The following is a 15799-nucleotide window of genomic DNA, read 5'->3' as shown; positions in this document are numbered from 1 at the left end:
GCTTTTAGGGAAGGTCTCCTGAATTTCATTCCTTCCACGAAAAGGCCACCAGCAGGTTGCACTCGTGCTGGTTTCCATGCAGCCTCAGGAGCCGCCCTCGCGTCTCAGCGGCTGCTCGTCTGAATGGGCGCACGCGGGTTCATGCTTGGACAGAAATCCTCGTCTCAGCGCGAGGCAAGACGCGCCTGCACCCAGATCCGCTCCGCCCCAATGTGTCTTGCCGAGGAAGGGTTAAGGACACCGAGCGGGATTCCTAGAGGGGAAAGGAAGGGATGGGGGAGGCCGGGTCCTCCAGAGCCCCTCGCCCGCTCCTTCCCGCCCGCCTCCTCCGCCGGCTCTTTGGCGACTGGCTGCGTCGGGGCCTCCCGTAGGGGCTCTGGTGAGCTCCCTGTGGGGTGAAGGGGAGTCCCGGGGGGCGGGGAGGGCGCCTGGGGGAAGGGGACCAGCCAAGGAAATGGGGAGAAGAGGGGGCGCGGCTTCTGGTTGGGGGCGGAGGGCCCTATAGCAGCCCCTCCCCTCGGGCGCACCATGCGCGGGGCGAGCCCTGCTCGGAGGGGAGACTCTGGGAGCGGGAGGGGAACGCCTTGGGAAGGTGGGGAGGGATGAGGGGCTCCTGGGGGGGAGGATATACATTTAAATAATTATAATAAAAATCGGGAGGGGAGAAAATGCCTCCGCAGAGGAGAGCCGGTGGATCCCAGCTGCTGTCGGGTGCAAAGCTTGTGGCCTCCTCCGCAGGAAAGGCGGTCGATGCTGGAACAGGAGGTCGCAGCCCGTGGGAATCTTTGGTCTGGCCCAGCAAGGCAGCTCATTAACTGTGAGAGGAGTGGAACCTCCATGTGTAGAAGTAGTATCCCAGACAGCAGACAACGCAGAGAAATCTTACATCGTTTTGAAATTAAACAATATAATCTAAAGGGGGCGAAGCATGGTTCAGCTAGAAATTGTTACTCATATTTCAGTTCAGTAGATGAATATAACTGTCAACAAACCTGCAAATTAATCAACCAGCAGTTCTGTAGTTGAGTGAGAGGACTTCAAGATAGTTGGGGCTGTTTAACTTAGAAGCCAAGGAAAGGGAGAGAGATGATAAAAGTGTGTAAAATTAAGAGACAGCGGATGGACAAGGTTTCCTCCCTCCCTCATAATGCTTGAACCCAGGTCCGTCCAAGGAAGCTGAAGAGCTGAAGCTGGGGAGATTCAGCATATTGTTAAAACAATGGACATCGCTGCAGCAACGTGGAGGGAAAGTCAGCACTTGGATTGAACAATCTCCAAATGGAGATTGAACTATCTATCTGTCTATTCACTAATAGGCAAAAAACCTTGCACTTTAAGAACATACCTATAGCCAACAGATATTTCTATCAAACTTTAAAAAGCAGGGAAATTTGGCAGCTGTAGTGTATGTACCAGGGGAGCAGGAGACCTGACCTTCTCTCTGAGGTATTGGACTGCCCTACAAAGTTGTCAAAATGCAAACACTGTTTGGGTTGGTCTTTCACAGTCCAATCCACTTCCTGTGTAGCTTGAAAGACTTTGGTAACATGTGCTTCTGAGCATATGGTGAGCGGCCTTCAGGAGCCTGCGGCTGTGGCTTCTCCCTTCTGCGACTGTCCCAGCGGCTGCAGGGATTTCACTGGCCGTTCTGCCTCCTCGGCCCAGATTTCTACCTGACCCTTTAAGCTGTGATTGTGTCTCTCAGCCCCGCGGCTGTAGAGCGTATTTTGAGGCCGCTCTGCTGAGGCAGTTTCTCCCGGTCGGCCCTGTTTGAGCTTGTTGGTGCTCCTCGGTGTCCGCCATTGCTTCTTCCTTGTCCCTACGCCTTTTTTGATTGGATTTTTTCCCGCTCTTTTAACGGTCGCCATTTTGTTCGTTCCTCCTTTCCCGCCCTTTCTGTTTAGCCTGTTCAGTACTGAAGGGGGCCAAGTTGGGAAGAGCTGTGGGTAGCAAAGCCAGGGTTTGCAAGTTCAAATCCCACAGCGAGATCTACGTTTCTCTGTGTGTGTGGCAGGATCGTCGCGGCGAGATTTAAAATGCCGCAGAACGAGCCGGGAGCGGCGGAGCAGCCCAACTACTAAAAGCTGCGCCGCAGCCGCAGGCTCCTGGAGGGGGAAAATCAAGGGATCCGCTGCGAACGAGCCTAAACACTGGCACTTGGCTGACTTTCTCTTCTCCTAAAGATACAGGATCAGTCTCAGGCCCTGAACCTGGCAACTCTACCTCCCACCCAAATTTAAAACAAAGCTGTCCCTGGCCACATCCATACCAGGCCTCTGTTACACTTTGGACAATCATTATTTATTTATCTATTTATTTAGTGTATTTATATACCGCCCCATAGCCAAAGCTCTCTGGGCAGTTTACAATAACTAAAAACAAATATACAAATTTAAAAACACATATTTTAAAAACAATCTAAAACAATTTATCATGGCTTCTCTCAAAGCCATGGCTCAAAGCCAATCATGGCTTCTCTCAAAGAATCCTGGGAAGTGTAGTTAGTGAAGGGTGCTGAGAGTTGCTAGGAGATGCTCTGCTCCTCTCACAGACCTTCAATCAGAGTGGCTGACTGTTAAACCACTCTGGCCACTGGAGCTCTCTCAATGGAACAGGAGTCTCCTCTCACCACCCTTCACAAACTACACTTCCCAGAATTATCTGAGGGAAGCCATGACTGTCTCACGTGAAATCAAAGACTGCTGTGGGTGTGGCCCCCTGAGTAGGCAAGCCCAGCAGCTGTGAGTCTGGCTTTTAGAACACTGCCAGTTGGTTCTTACTGAGCATGACCAAGACTATCATTGAGTTCAAGCCAAAATTTCTTAAATTAATTAAAAATCAGCCAGGTGTTTTTTTAACTTGTAAACTGCAGAAGATGAAGGTCGGAGTATGGGGTAAAGTCAGTATTAGGATTACAAGCACTCTGTGAATATAGCTGATTTTTAATGAATTTCAACAGATTATGAGAACTGTCAAGAGAAAAAAGTCCAAAAGGGCTCTGGGTTTTTCTCTCTCTCTTTTTAGACTTTGAACTTTCTTTTTTTTTAATCATTAATTTTTATTCAAATTTTCAAAAACAAAACAAAACAAACAAAACAAATTAATAACTATTACAATAAAAACTATTGACTTCCGATTTGTCGTAGATTAGCTATAAGTCTATAATATATAACAAACCTGTCTCTTAATAAAATTATACAATCACCTTCCTCCAGTGGTTATCTTAATTGGTATCAAATCTTATTAACATCATTTTATTCTTTCTACAAAAAGTCAAAGAGAAGTTTCTAATCCTTGAGATATATATCCATCAATTTTTCTCCAAATAAACATGTCAATTAATCAATCCATCTCTTCAGGTCTACTAAGTCCAGTAATTTCAATAGCTCTTCTCCCATTCTCCCATTATCAGTATTGATTCCATCTTCCATCTTTGCACACCCAATAATCTTGGTCTTGCTGCCATAGTCATATAATAAGAGTCTGATAGGGATTTCTTTCATCACAGATATTTTCTTGCCATCAATTCTGAATGTATTACTGAAATGTTGTTGTAAAGTTGTATCTCTGTTCCTCTTTTTTACGGAATGCACTAACACATCTCTTAAGAGTTTTTCCATTGTCACATATCTGGAATTTATTCTATAAACTTTCTTTTAGACTTTGAACTTTCGATTCTCTCTGACTGTTTTGTGTATTGCCATGAAAATGGACAGGGTTGTTAAGCAAGTGTTTCTGAGTTCAGGACTATATGTTTTCTAAAGTTTTGTTTTGAAATGAGCTTATGGGAAGCATCAGAATGGCATGGGGGTATTTTTAATTTAACATTGTTGAATGTGAAAAATCCCCACTGGCTATAGTATACAGCCACTCTTGTAGCTGTATAATCTCTTTTAGGTATTTATGTACCGCTTTTCAAGCAGACCTCACAAAGTGCTTTACATAAGATTATTACAACAATACATAATAATTTGTTTTAAAAAAGCCGAGCTTGGAAAAGTTACTTTTTTGAACTACAACTCCCATCAGCCCCAGCCAGCATGGCCACTGGATTGGGCTGATGGGAGTTGTAGTTCAAAAAAAGTAACTTTTCCAAGCTCTGTAAAAAAGTTACAATAAAATTGAAAAGACACCTTTTTTTGTTTAAGAAGAAACACTTACTGCCTCAGAGCACAATGGTTCTAGAGATGCCCCTGTGGTGAGAGCTGGGAGAGGAAGGTAGAGGCCCCCTTCTCTCATTCGTGAAGGACAAAGCTATCCATGCCTCCTAGTAATATTATTGTTAATTGATTTATATATCACATAAATGCCAAAATAGTTCCTAGTGATTATATGTCCATTTCCTCCAGCACCAGCAGTTAAATGCCTCTGAATATCAGCAGGGAATCACAACTTTCAAGAAGGTTATTGGACTCACGGCATCTGATTGGCAACTATGAGAAGAGGATGTTGGTCTAGATGGGCCATTGATGTGATCTAGTAGCCAGATTCTTCTCAGGCTCCCATGAGCTGTAGGGGATGGATTTCTGGGAGGGATGTTGCACCTTCTGATTCTAAACCAGACTGAAGGCTTTAATCTATGGACTTCACATGGAGGAAGCTCCCAAACAAATGTTCCATTTTGCTTTGTGTCTCAGCATTCAGCTGTCTTTCCTTTGAGGGATGACCTGGTTGATATCCAGACTCATCCACATTTCCTCAGAGAAAGTCTTCCCCTCCTGAGTGTTATAATCTGCTCACCAAACAATGTTTTGGCTTTTGTAGGACTTGGTAGTAACCTGAATTAGAACCACCTTTGCCAGAGGAGGGAGGAGTCTCTTGGGTCCTGTTGGAGGCTTCCTTGGAGCACAGAAATCAAAGATGGAAGACTCACCTTGCCCAGAAGCAACAAGAGGTCCATATATCATCCATGCTGGGAGCCCTGAGGAATTCTGGGAAAGAACTGGGCAGATTATCCTGGGTGAGGAGAACACCCTTAGCTCAGATGTACAGTGCCGGCATTTCAGGCTGTTCTACTACAAGGAGGTCAAAGGGCCCCGAGACATTTGCAGCCAACTCCACCACCTTTGCCGTGAGTGGCTGAAGCCAGAGCATCACACAAAGAATCAGATCTTGGACCTGGTGATCCTGGAACAGTTCCTGGCTGTCCTTCCACCAGAGATGGAGAGCTGGGTGAGGGAATGTGCAGCGGAGACCACTTCCCAGGCAGTGGCCCTGGCAGAAGGTTTCCTCCTGAGCAGGGCAGAGGTCAAGAAGCAGGCAGAGCAGCAGGTGTGAGAGAGTTTCATTCTGGCACTTTGAAGGGGCTCAGGATGTGAGGGGGGAGATCTTGTCCAAACCTTTCTGGAAATTATCCATGGAGGAATGTCCCAAACACCTCAAGGCCTTTTGCTTCAGTCATCTAGTTTCTATTCTGTCTCCCCATTCATGGTCTTCAACATCCTCATTGTTCTTTCAGGTCAAGGGTCTGTTTGCAGAAGAGGCCACTGATTTCCTGGAGTCACAGGAGGCGCTGTCGGACGCCAGAGAGTGTTCCCTGCAAAGGGGGACCGTTCAGGAGAGTGACAGACGTGCCAGTTCACTTGGTAAGAATTGACCTGATCTCTCTTGATTATGCCAGAAATTCCTGAATATTCGGTGGTGGGAAATGCTTCTCTGCAGCCTTTTCTATATATTTCATCAATATATATTAAGTACTTTTGGATTTAAACCACTTCTAGCATTTCTGACCAAGAGTCCCAGTGGGAAGCTTTGTTCTTTCATACAACTTAACTATAACATGTGTAGGAAGAACCAAAACAAATATGATGGATGAGATATTTTGCAATGTCAGCATGTAGTTACACATGCATCACTTAACCTCTGAGACAAGCAGACTCTACTAGCTTCCCACCACTTTTCTCTCTCGCAGATGGTGAAATGAGGCCAGCAAGACCTCCTCAACCGTCTCTTCTTTGTGGTGAAGAAGAAGCAGTTGCTGTGGAGGAGGACTAGGTAGGGGGAAGGATCAGTGGGGGGAGAGAGGCTGGGGGCAGCCCGGGTGCCTCTGTCCTCTTCTCATGTCCCTGAGCCTGGATGAATCTCTCTCCTTCTCTTTGCTTCTGTCAAAGCTGCCCACCCGGGAGGGTGCAAATACCTCTCGTGGAAGTCACATATCTGCAGGATAGTTCTCAGTCTCCCTTGATGAGTCTTTTTTTTTATCATTAATTTTTATTCAAAGTTTCAAAAAACAAAACAAAACAAAACAAATTAATAACTAATACAATAAAATAAAATGTTGACTTCCGATTTGTTGCAGATCAGTTATAGGTCTATAATATATAACAAACCTGTCTCTTAATATATTACAAAATCACTTTCCTCCAGTAGTTATCTTAATTAATCATCAAATCTCATTAACATCACTTTATTCTTTCCGCAAAAAGTCAAATAGAGATTTCCACTCCTTGAGAAATATATCCATCGATTTTTCTCCAAATAAACATGTCGATTAATCCATCTCATCAAGTCTGCTAGGTCCAGTAATTTCAATAGCCATTTTTCCATTATCAGTGTTAATTCCATCCTTGCATCCATAATAATCTTGCTGTCATAGTCATAATCATATAATAAGAGTCTGATGGGAATTTCCTTCCTCACAAATATTTCCTTGCCATCAATTCTGAATGTGTTACTGAAATGTTGTTGTAAAGTCATATCTCTGTTCCTCTTTTTTACGAAATGCACTAGCACATCTCGAGAGTTTTTCCATTGTCACATATCTGTAATTAATTCTATAAATTTTCTCTATTTCAAGCTCCATCACATCATTCCAGTCCAGAAATTTTTTCGAAACATTGATAGCTTTATCTCTGATATCTTCATCAATTTCTTCAGGGACAACGCTGAATTCCAAACAGTAATCTTTATCTCTAAGGTCCATAAACTCCAAATCTTTTTCCAGTTCCACATTTGATATATCTGTTGCAATCTCCAGGACTTGCATCTTCCCTTTAATTTTTCTTTCTTCTTCTATTGCTTGTCTAGTTATATCTTTGATCTCATCAACCTCCTCTCTCATAAAATCCCCTATTTCTTTCAGCTCCTGCTTCATTTTGCCAAATTCAATTTTCATCTCTTGTTTGCCATGTCTCAGTTCTTGTTTCGTTGTCTCAATCTCATCCATTATTTTCTGAAACATATTTACATCCAGGGTCTCAGCCACTTTCTTAATTGTCATTTTTAAAACTGAGAAGAAAAAAAACCCTTCAATTTCCAATATAGCATTATTCCCAAGCAAAGAGCAATTTATTTCTTTTTCCAGCAACAAAGGAGTTAATATTCCAAACCTGATGACATCATAATGTAGACAGCACAAACTGCCTTATCTCTTATGTGTCCAAGAATGCAAAACAAATTTAGTTCACAGCATCCAAATAGTTAGTGGCATAAAGAACAAGCAGATTCGTCAAAATGAAGTAGATCAGAAAAAATAGTCCCAGACATATAATACTCAAAAGTTCATATAAATCAAAATTTTTCTCCTCAGATTAGATGCCTCCCATCCGTTTGTATCTTTATAATGCTCAATTCCAGGCCAGCTTTTTGCAATAAAAACAAAGATAAGCTATTTCGATTTCCTTCCGCCTTAATTCCGTGTATAAAAGAGAAAAGTTATAACTCACCCAGGGATTCTTTACTGCTGATTCTTTTAACAAATCTCTTTTACTGCAACAATTTAAGCCAAATGATAAGGATAGACAGAAGAATGCTTGCCTGTTAAAATCTGTTTTTCTTTGAAGAAAAGAAAAACGTCTTGCTTAATCAGTTTGAGCTTGCTTGAAATTCCCTGGCTCTGTCTGACGTTGCTGGCTGGTCCTTCGTTCATAGGCGATCCTAATGAATTCAAGTCCCCCAACAAACACAACGAAGCTTGTGGATGATCTCTTCGTTTCTCCCTTGCCTGGGAGAAAGTTTTTACCAGTCAAAAAAAACCTTTTGACTGGTTTTAAAACTGAAAAAGCTTCCTCTGAGACGAGAGCTTGTCTCAGAGGCAGGCACAAGCGAAGCAATCCTTCCCGGAAGTCCCTCCCTTGATGAGTCTTCTAGATATTGGTAGCTAATAATAATATGTATGTTATGTATAAAGAAGCAAATATTTCCTTTCCTCTCAGAGTCTCATGTCCTTTGAGGAAGTTGCTGTGTATTTCATGGAGGAGGAGTGGGCTCTGTTGGATCCTGACCAGAGGGCGCTGCACAGGGAAGTCATGGAGGAGAATTGTCGGATCATCACCTCTCTTGGTAAGGCTTCCTGGCTGCATAGTTGGCAACGAAAATAGAATACTGAGAATTTTTGTGTATTTCCTATATTTAATTTATATAACAACAACAATAATGAAGCCGCAGACCTGAACTTGCAAGCTCTGAACAGGGTGGTTCATGACAGATGCTCTTGGAGGTCGCTGATTCATAGGGTCGCCATAAGTCATAGTCGACTTGGAGGCACAGAACAACAACAATGATAATAGCAGCATTTATATCCCACCTTTTCTTCAGTGAGCTCAAGGTGGGGTACTGGTCCTCTCCTCTCCATTTTAACCTCACAACAACCCTGTCAGTTAGGTAGGGCTGAGAGACAGTGTCTGACCCAGTGTCCCCCAGGGAGATTCATGGCCAAGTGGGGATTTGAACCCTGGTCTTCCAGGTTCTAGTCCAACACTCTAACCACTTCACCACACTGGCTTTCAGAAGGAGGCCAGGGCAGCAAACAAGTTTTAAAAAGCAAAGCCATCTTAGAAACAAATCCAATGTAGGTGCAAACTGGGATAAAAGTATCTTCTTTAAAAGCTTGTTAAAACAGGAAAGACTTTAGTAGGCACCAAAAAGACAAACGAGATGGTGCCTGTCTAATATTTAAGAGGAAGGAATTCCAAAGGGTAGATGCCACAACACTAAATTTCTGTGTTATGTGGAACAGACGTCATGATGAGAACGTATCTGCAGCAGGCCCTCATCTGGAGAGCGCAGTGATCAACTGGATGTGTAAGGTGTGAGATGATGTTTCAGGTTTCCTAGTTCTAAGCTGTATAGAGTTTTATACACCAAACCCACCACCTTGAATTTAGCCCAGTAGCGAATGGGCAGCAACGGCAATTCTCTTAGCAGCAGGGTAACATGTTAGATATATCCTTCCCCAGTGACCAGTTGAGCTACTTTATTATGCACCGCCTCCAGGTTGCAAACCAATCTCAAGGCAACCCCACATACAGCACACTGCAGCAATCCATTATTGAGGTCAGGCTATCCTATTCCAGCCAAGATTGCATCTGCAAGCTCAGTCAGAGAAGCGGCTGGGCAGGGTGGACGGTATGTCAGTAGCAACACTAGTTTTCAGTCTCCTTGGCCCTGTGCCTGTAGTGACAAAGCCGGATCCAGGAGCACCCCCAGACAACGAACCTGCTCTTTCAGGGGGAGTACTACTCCATCCAAAGCAGGCAGTTGACCAGTCATCCTGACTTGGGAACCACCCACCCACAGCCAATCTTGTCAGGATTCAGAGTCCATTTCTTGGCCCTCATCCAGCCCAATACAAAGTTCAGGCACCGGTTCAGGGCTTGCCCAGCCTCTCCTGTTTCAGGTGTGACTGAGAAATAGAGCTGGGTATCATCAGTGTACTGCTGACACCTCAGCCCAAATCCCTGATGACCATTCCCTGTGGCTTCATATGGATGATAAACAGCATTGGGGACAAGATGATACCCTGCAATACCCCACAGCACAAGTGCCAGGGGGCCGAAACACAATCATCCAGTGCTCTTCTCTGAAGCTGATGTAAAACACTGTCTCTGATACCCATTTCACTAAGTCAGCTCAGAATATACCATTGTTGATGGTATCAAACATCTCTGTGGTGGCAGAAGGATGCTCTCAAGGTATATCCTGTGACCAGAGATGTTCTCCATGTACCTCAGGGGCTTTGTAGACTATAGCACGCATGCTTCTGTATTATCATTTTTATAAGAGTGCAAGGGACAGCTTATTGCACCCTGTTTTAGAATGGTTTCCTGGTAGATCTGATGAATTTGCTTTGACAGTATGTTTAAATGGTAACACTCTTTTCGTTGCTTTAAATGTTGCCAAATATTGAAAATTGTTATTGATACTAGGGCTAAAATGCTGGAAGATCAACAGATCATGGAATAATTATTGGTCTGGTAATGCTTGCCTGATGAAATGCAATGGTTGATGGATCAATAAACATTTTTGTCATTTCAAAAGCTGCCGAAAGGTCAAACAAGAATAACAGGTTTGGACTCCACCTGTCTTCTCCTGTTCTTCCCCTGATGGGTAATTGTTCCAAATCAATGGGTCCAGGGTGGACTTTTTCAGACACGATTGTATCACTGTCTCTTTCAGGGTATCTGGAACCACCTTCCTGCAAATAGTTGTTGACCACACCCTGGACCTTATCGATCATAGAATAGTAGAGTTGGAAGGGGCCTATAAGGCTATCGAGTCCAACCCCCTGCTCAATGCAGGAATCTAGGTTAAAGCATACGAAGCAGGTGGCTGTCCTGCTCCTTCTTGAATGCCTCCAGTGTTGGAGAGCTCACCACCTCTTTAGGTTATTGGTTGCCTTTTCGTACCACTCGAAGTTTGGAAGTTTTTCCTAATGTTCAGTTGAAATCTGGCTTCATGTAACTTGAGCCCATTATTCTGTGTCCTGCACTCTGGGACGATCGAGAAGAGATCCTGGTCGTCCTCTGTTTTGCAACCTTTTGCAACTTGAACAGTGCTATTGTATCTCCCTTCAGTCTTCTCTTCTCAGGGCTAAACATGCCCAGTTCTTTCAGTCTCTCCTCACAGGGCTTTGTTTCCAGTCCGGTGATCATCCTCGTTGCCGTCCTCTGAACCTGTTCCAGTTTGTCTGCATCCATTTTAAATTGTGGTGTCCAGAACTGGACGCAGTACTCAAGATGAGGCCTAACCAGTGCCGAATAGAGGGAAACCAATACTTCATGCGATTTGGAAAGGATACTTCTGTTAATGCAGCCCAATATAGCATTTGCCTTTTTTGCAGCCACATCACACTGTTGGCTCATATTCAGCTTCGATCAACAACAATCCCAAGTTCCTTCTCACATGTAGTAGTGCTGAGCCAAGTATCCCCCATCTTATAAGTTTGCATTTAGTTTCTTGTTCCTGGGTGTAGAACATGACACTTATCTCTGTTAAATTTTATTCTGTTGTTTTCAGCCCAATGCTCCAGCCTATCAAGATCCCTTTGAATTTTGTTTCTGTCTTCCAAGGTATTAGGTGTCCATCCCCATTTTGTATTATCTGCTAATTTCCTGCACCTCTCCATCCAAGTCATTAATAAAAATGTTGAAGAGCACTGGGTATCATGGGCCTGGCAAAACGGGGGTGGAACAGTGAGATGGCAGAGGAGAAGGGCTTTGAATGGACTGACGCATCCCATGTTGAGCCGTCAGGTGCACGGAACTGTGAGAAGTCTCTTGCTCTGAACAATGACAGTTCCGTCCCTGAAGCTCCACCCGCTCTCCTTCTCTGCATTATGTGTGCTTGTTCATTGATTTGAGGCTCCCTCAGGCTCTTAATAGTTTTTCTTCTTCTTTGCAACAGGTTATGTATGGGAAACCGAGAATCAGGGAGAACTACACGGGGTGTTCCCTGAAAGAGCCATGTGTATTAAGGGGGAGCAGCAAAGAAGGAGAACTGTAGAAGAAGAGAAGCGGAGGACTACATCTCCTACTTCTCAGAACGGTGACTGCCATCAAATCCCAGTTGAAGAAAAAAGGGGAAAAACTACTACACCACTCACTACACATCGAAGAACTCAAACAGGGAAGAAACCATATAAATGCTTGGAGTGTGGAAAGAGCTTCACAAGTAAGGATAGTCTCACTACTCATCAAAGAAATCACACAGGGGATAAACCATTTAAATGTGGAAAGAGCTTCCATCAGCAGGCACATCTCACTTCTCATCAAAGTATTCATACAGGGGAGAAACCATATAAATTCTCTGAATGTGGAAAGAGCTTCATTAGAAAATTTCATCTCACTTCTCATCAAACAATACACACAGGGGGAGAAACCATATAAATGCTCTGAATGTGGAAAGAGCTTCATTAGAAAATTTCATCTCACTTCTCATCAAACAATACACACAGGGGAGAAACCATTTAACTGCTTGGAGTGTGGAAAGAGCTTCACACGTAATGGTAGTCTCACTGCTCATCAAAGAATTCACACTGGGGAGAAACCATATAAATGCTCTGAATGTGGAAACAGCTTCATTACAAAGCCTTATTTCACTTCTCATCAAACAAGACACACAGGGGAGAAACTATTTAAATGCTTGGAGTGTGGAAAGCGCTTCACATATAAGGGTAGTCTCATTTTGCATCAAAGAATTCACACGGGAGAAACTGTATAAATGCTCTGAATGTGGAAGGAGCTTCATTAGAAAGTCTCATCTCACTGCTCATCAAAGAAGACACACAGGGGAGAAACCATTTAAATGCTTGGAGTGTGGAAAGAGCTTCACATGTAAGGGTGGTCTCACTACTCATCAAAGAATTCACACGGGATAAACCATTCAAATGTTTGCAGTGTGGAAAGAGCTTCTTTGGGGAGGTAGAGCTCACTACTCATCAAAGAATTCACAGAGGGGAGAACCCATATAAGTGCTCTGAATGTGGAAGGAGCTTCATTAGAAAGTCTCATCTCACATCTCATCAAAGAAGACACACAGGAGAAACCATTTAAATGCTTGGAGTGTGGAAATAGCTTCACATGTAGGAATAGTCTCACTACTCATCAAAGAATTCACACAGGATAAACCATTTAAATGTTTGGAGTGTAGAAAGAGGTTATTTTAGAAGACAGACCTCACTAATCAAAGAATTCACATGGAAGAAATCATATGAACGCTCTGAATGTGGAAAGAGCTTCATTAGAAAGTCTCATCTCATTTCTCATCAAACAATACACACAGGGGAGGAACTGTTTAAATGCTTAGAGTGTGGAAAGAGCTTCTGTCTGAAGACAAATCTCACTACATGAAAGAACTCACACATGGGAGAAACCTATAAATGCTCTGAATGTGGAAAGAGCTTCCGTCAGCAGGCCCATCTCACTACTCATCTAAGAATTCACAGAGAAACCATACAGATGGTTGGCGTGTGGAAAAACTTCTGTCAAAAGGCATATCTTATTTTGCATCAAAGAATTAATACAGGGGAGGAATCACAGAAATTCATGCACTACTTATCAATGAATTCACAAAGAGGAAACTGCATAAATGCTTGGAATATGGAGAGAAGCACCACGCTTCTTATCAACAGTGTTCATAGAGGAGGGACAGTATAGAAGAGGGTTGAATAGGGAATATTATTCTGTCACTGTTTAACCTCATTTCAGATTGGAGATGGGGTGGTGAGGGATGTGGCCTGGAGGATGGAGCATGGCTCATGTGGGGATCTGAGAGCCAGATGGTGAGGCCTTGAGACCCACATTTATCTCTGAAGCCTAGAGTTCCTCAACCCTGTTATAGATGGAGATTAAGAGATACCACTCACCCACACCCTGAAAGCCCATGCCCATGTAGAAGTTTTAAAAAATTGAAATTTTTATCATGTTCTCAATGAGCATCACCAGGTGTTTCTAAGAGGCCTGCCTAGATGTGGAATAGCAGGATTCACCCCCCACAGTGAGGTTTGTAAGAGTTTTCCGTTGCAATACTATAGCTCCATCCTCTTTTGCAGGGCCGGATTAAGCTGAGGAGAGCCCCTAGGCTGAAACCTCAGCTGCCATCTTGATTGATGGCAAACCGCAAAAAACAGTGGAGAAAAAGGTAAGTGAAGCAGGGGGATGGTGGGCGGTTTTTAGCTTATGCACGTGCCCCCAAGAGCTCCGGGCCCCTAGGCTTCAGCCTACTAAGCCTAATTGATAATCCGGCCCTGCTCTTTTGCTCTGAGTAGGCTGAAATTGAGAAGTGTAACTACGCATTTGTGTGTGTGTGTGTGTGTAATCCTAAACTGCAGAATATGTTCAGCCTAAGAGTTTTGACATAAATTAATATGTTATTAGGTAGGAGGGCATGGGCTTTGGAAGGGTAGAAAGGCCCGTCCACACCAGGAAATTATGTTGCTCCCTGACCATCCAGAGGTGGACCCTGTGTTGTCTCAGACCCAGAAGCCTGGGCATTTCTTTTGGGGAAAGGGGTGAGTCCCTCTGCTGAGTTCCTCCGCCGGCAGAGTATCAAGGATTGCCTCAATGTTTGTAAGAATCCATTTTTGATAGCTTTGGTGTCTGAAAATGGGTGTGTGTATGCTTGTATTTTTGTTTTACCCTTTTAATAAAGCACTTATATCTTATGCCATAGTTTTAGCATTGTTTGCAACAAATCAAGTAAAGTTATTAATTGGGAGGAGAGGCGTTCTGGCTGACAGAGTGGAGTCTGAGGTCCTTTGGCCTCTGGGCTGCAGTGTTCTCCTGAGAAGTGAAACCATCTAGGCTGCTTTGATTATTTCTGTCAAGAGTGTTTGAAAGGCACCACGTACCTGCTATTGCCAACCCTACACCTCCATCAGCGGAGAAAATCCTGGGAGATGGGTGTGTTTAGGGTGCCTCCTTTGGATTCCCCTGGATCCACCTAAATCACTTAAAATCAATGTTGTGAAATCCTCCACACACACATGGTTTTACCATGGTGTTTGGTTAAATGTTCAATCCTGTAGAATTAAAATGGGTCCTCATGGATTTTGGAGATTTTTACTTGGCATCCCGAGAAAAGTCCCATCGAATTAAAACACACTGATATCTTCAGATGGATTCTTTTCTACCATGGTGGTGCTGGGAAGCACTGGATTGGTGATTTTCACTGTGCGGTCAATATACACCTAAGCAATCTTTCATTTCATTATTTGGCAGGAGAGAGAGTATCCTTGTTTAAAAGTCATGCAAATCCATGATTATTATTTTTTAATTTCCTAGATCTAACCTTTTCCTCCTTGCCATTTTGTGACTGGCCAGCTCCCTGCAGAAAGTTCAGGATCGGCCATGCCGTTCCCTGGCACTTGCTCTAAATTCCCAATGTGCTCAAAGGTCCCAAAAGGCTGGAGACCCCACCTGACAAAAAGTGATAGGAATGTTCAGCTCCTTTGCCTAACTTATCAAATGTGCTCCAATTCACTTCTCAGCCTTAGCAGAAATATATTTAGTTTCCACCAGCTGAGCTCCACCAGGGTCCTTCCTCAAGTGCCGCCTAGCAGCAGCCATTCCATCAGGCTGCAAGGCCTCTCCATCTCCCCTCCTGGAAAGATAAATGTTTGGTTCCTTCTCCTCTACAGTTGTGAGGTCAGAACCATCCCAAACCCTGAGATTTCAGGGGCGGGCCCAAGTGATGGCATTGAGCACGACACAATAAGCATCATCTATAGTTGCTTGGAGCATACAATTCAAAGAAAAACATATATCTGTTTGAAAATTTAGAAATCTTAGCTAAAAGATGGAGCCTGGGTTGTTGTTGTTATGTGCCTTCAAGTCGACTACTACTTATGGCGACCCTATGAATCGGTGACCTCCAAGAGCATCTGTCATGAACCACCCTGCTCAGATCTTGTAAGTTAATTTCTGTGGCTTCCTTTATGGAATCAATCCATCTCTTGTTTGGCCTTTTTTCCTACTCCCTTCTGTTTTTCCAAGCATTATCATCATCTTTTCTAACGAATCATGTCTTCTCATTGTGTCCAAAGTATGATAACCTCAGTTTCATCATTCTAGCTTCTAGTGAT

At 43.6% G+C, this 15799-nt stretch overlaps 1 protein-coding gene across 2 annotated transcripts; it reads left to right on the top strand.

Moving 5' to 3' along the window:
• The first annotated feature begins 278 nt into the window (after positions 1-278).
• On the top strand, positions 279-12106 carry LOC133381622 (zinc finger protein 557-like). Of its 2 annotated transcripts, XM_061620968.1 has the most exons (6): positions 279-379; positions 4765-4960; positions 5459-5585; positions 5912-5994; positions 8154-8280; positions 11623-12106. In XM_061620968.1, the coding sequence occupies exons 5-6, from the start codon at positions 8160-8162 to the stop codon at positions 12102-12104; spliced, it is 603 nt and encodes a 200-aa protein (XP_061476952.1). In that variant the 5' UTR covers positions 279-379; positions 4765-4960; positions 5459-5585; positions 5912-5994; positions 8154-8159; the 3' UTR covers positions 12105-12106. The 2 variants fall into 2 exon arrangements, with proteins under 2 accessions (XP_061476952.1, XP_061476953.1); XM_061620969.1 differs by lacking the exon at positions 5912-5994.
• The last annotated feature ends 3693 nt before the right edge of the window (positions 12107-15799 follow it).

Source organism: Rhineura floridana, chromosome 3 (genome assembly GCF_030035675.1).
Source record: "Rhineura floridana isolate rRhiFlo1 chromosome 3, rRhiFlo1.hap2, whole genome shotgun sequence".
Lineage (NCBI taxonomy): Eukaryota > Metazoa > Chordata > Lepidosauria > Squamata > Rhineuridae > Rhineura > Rhineura floridana.
The sequence above is the reverse complement of the archived record's forward strand: the minus strand, read 5'-3'. Positions and strand labels throughout refer to the sequence as shown.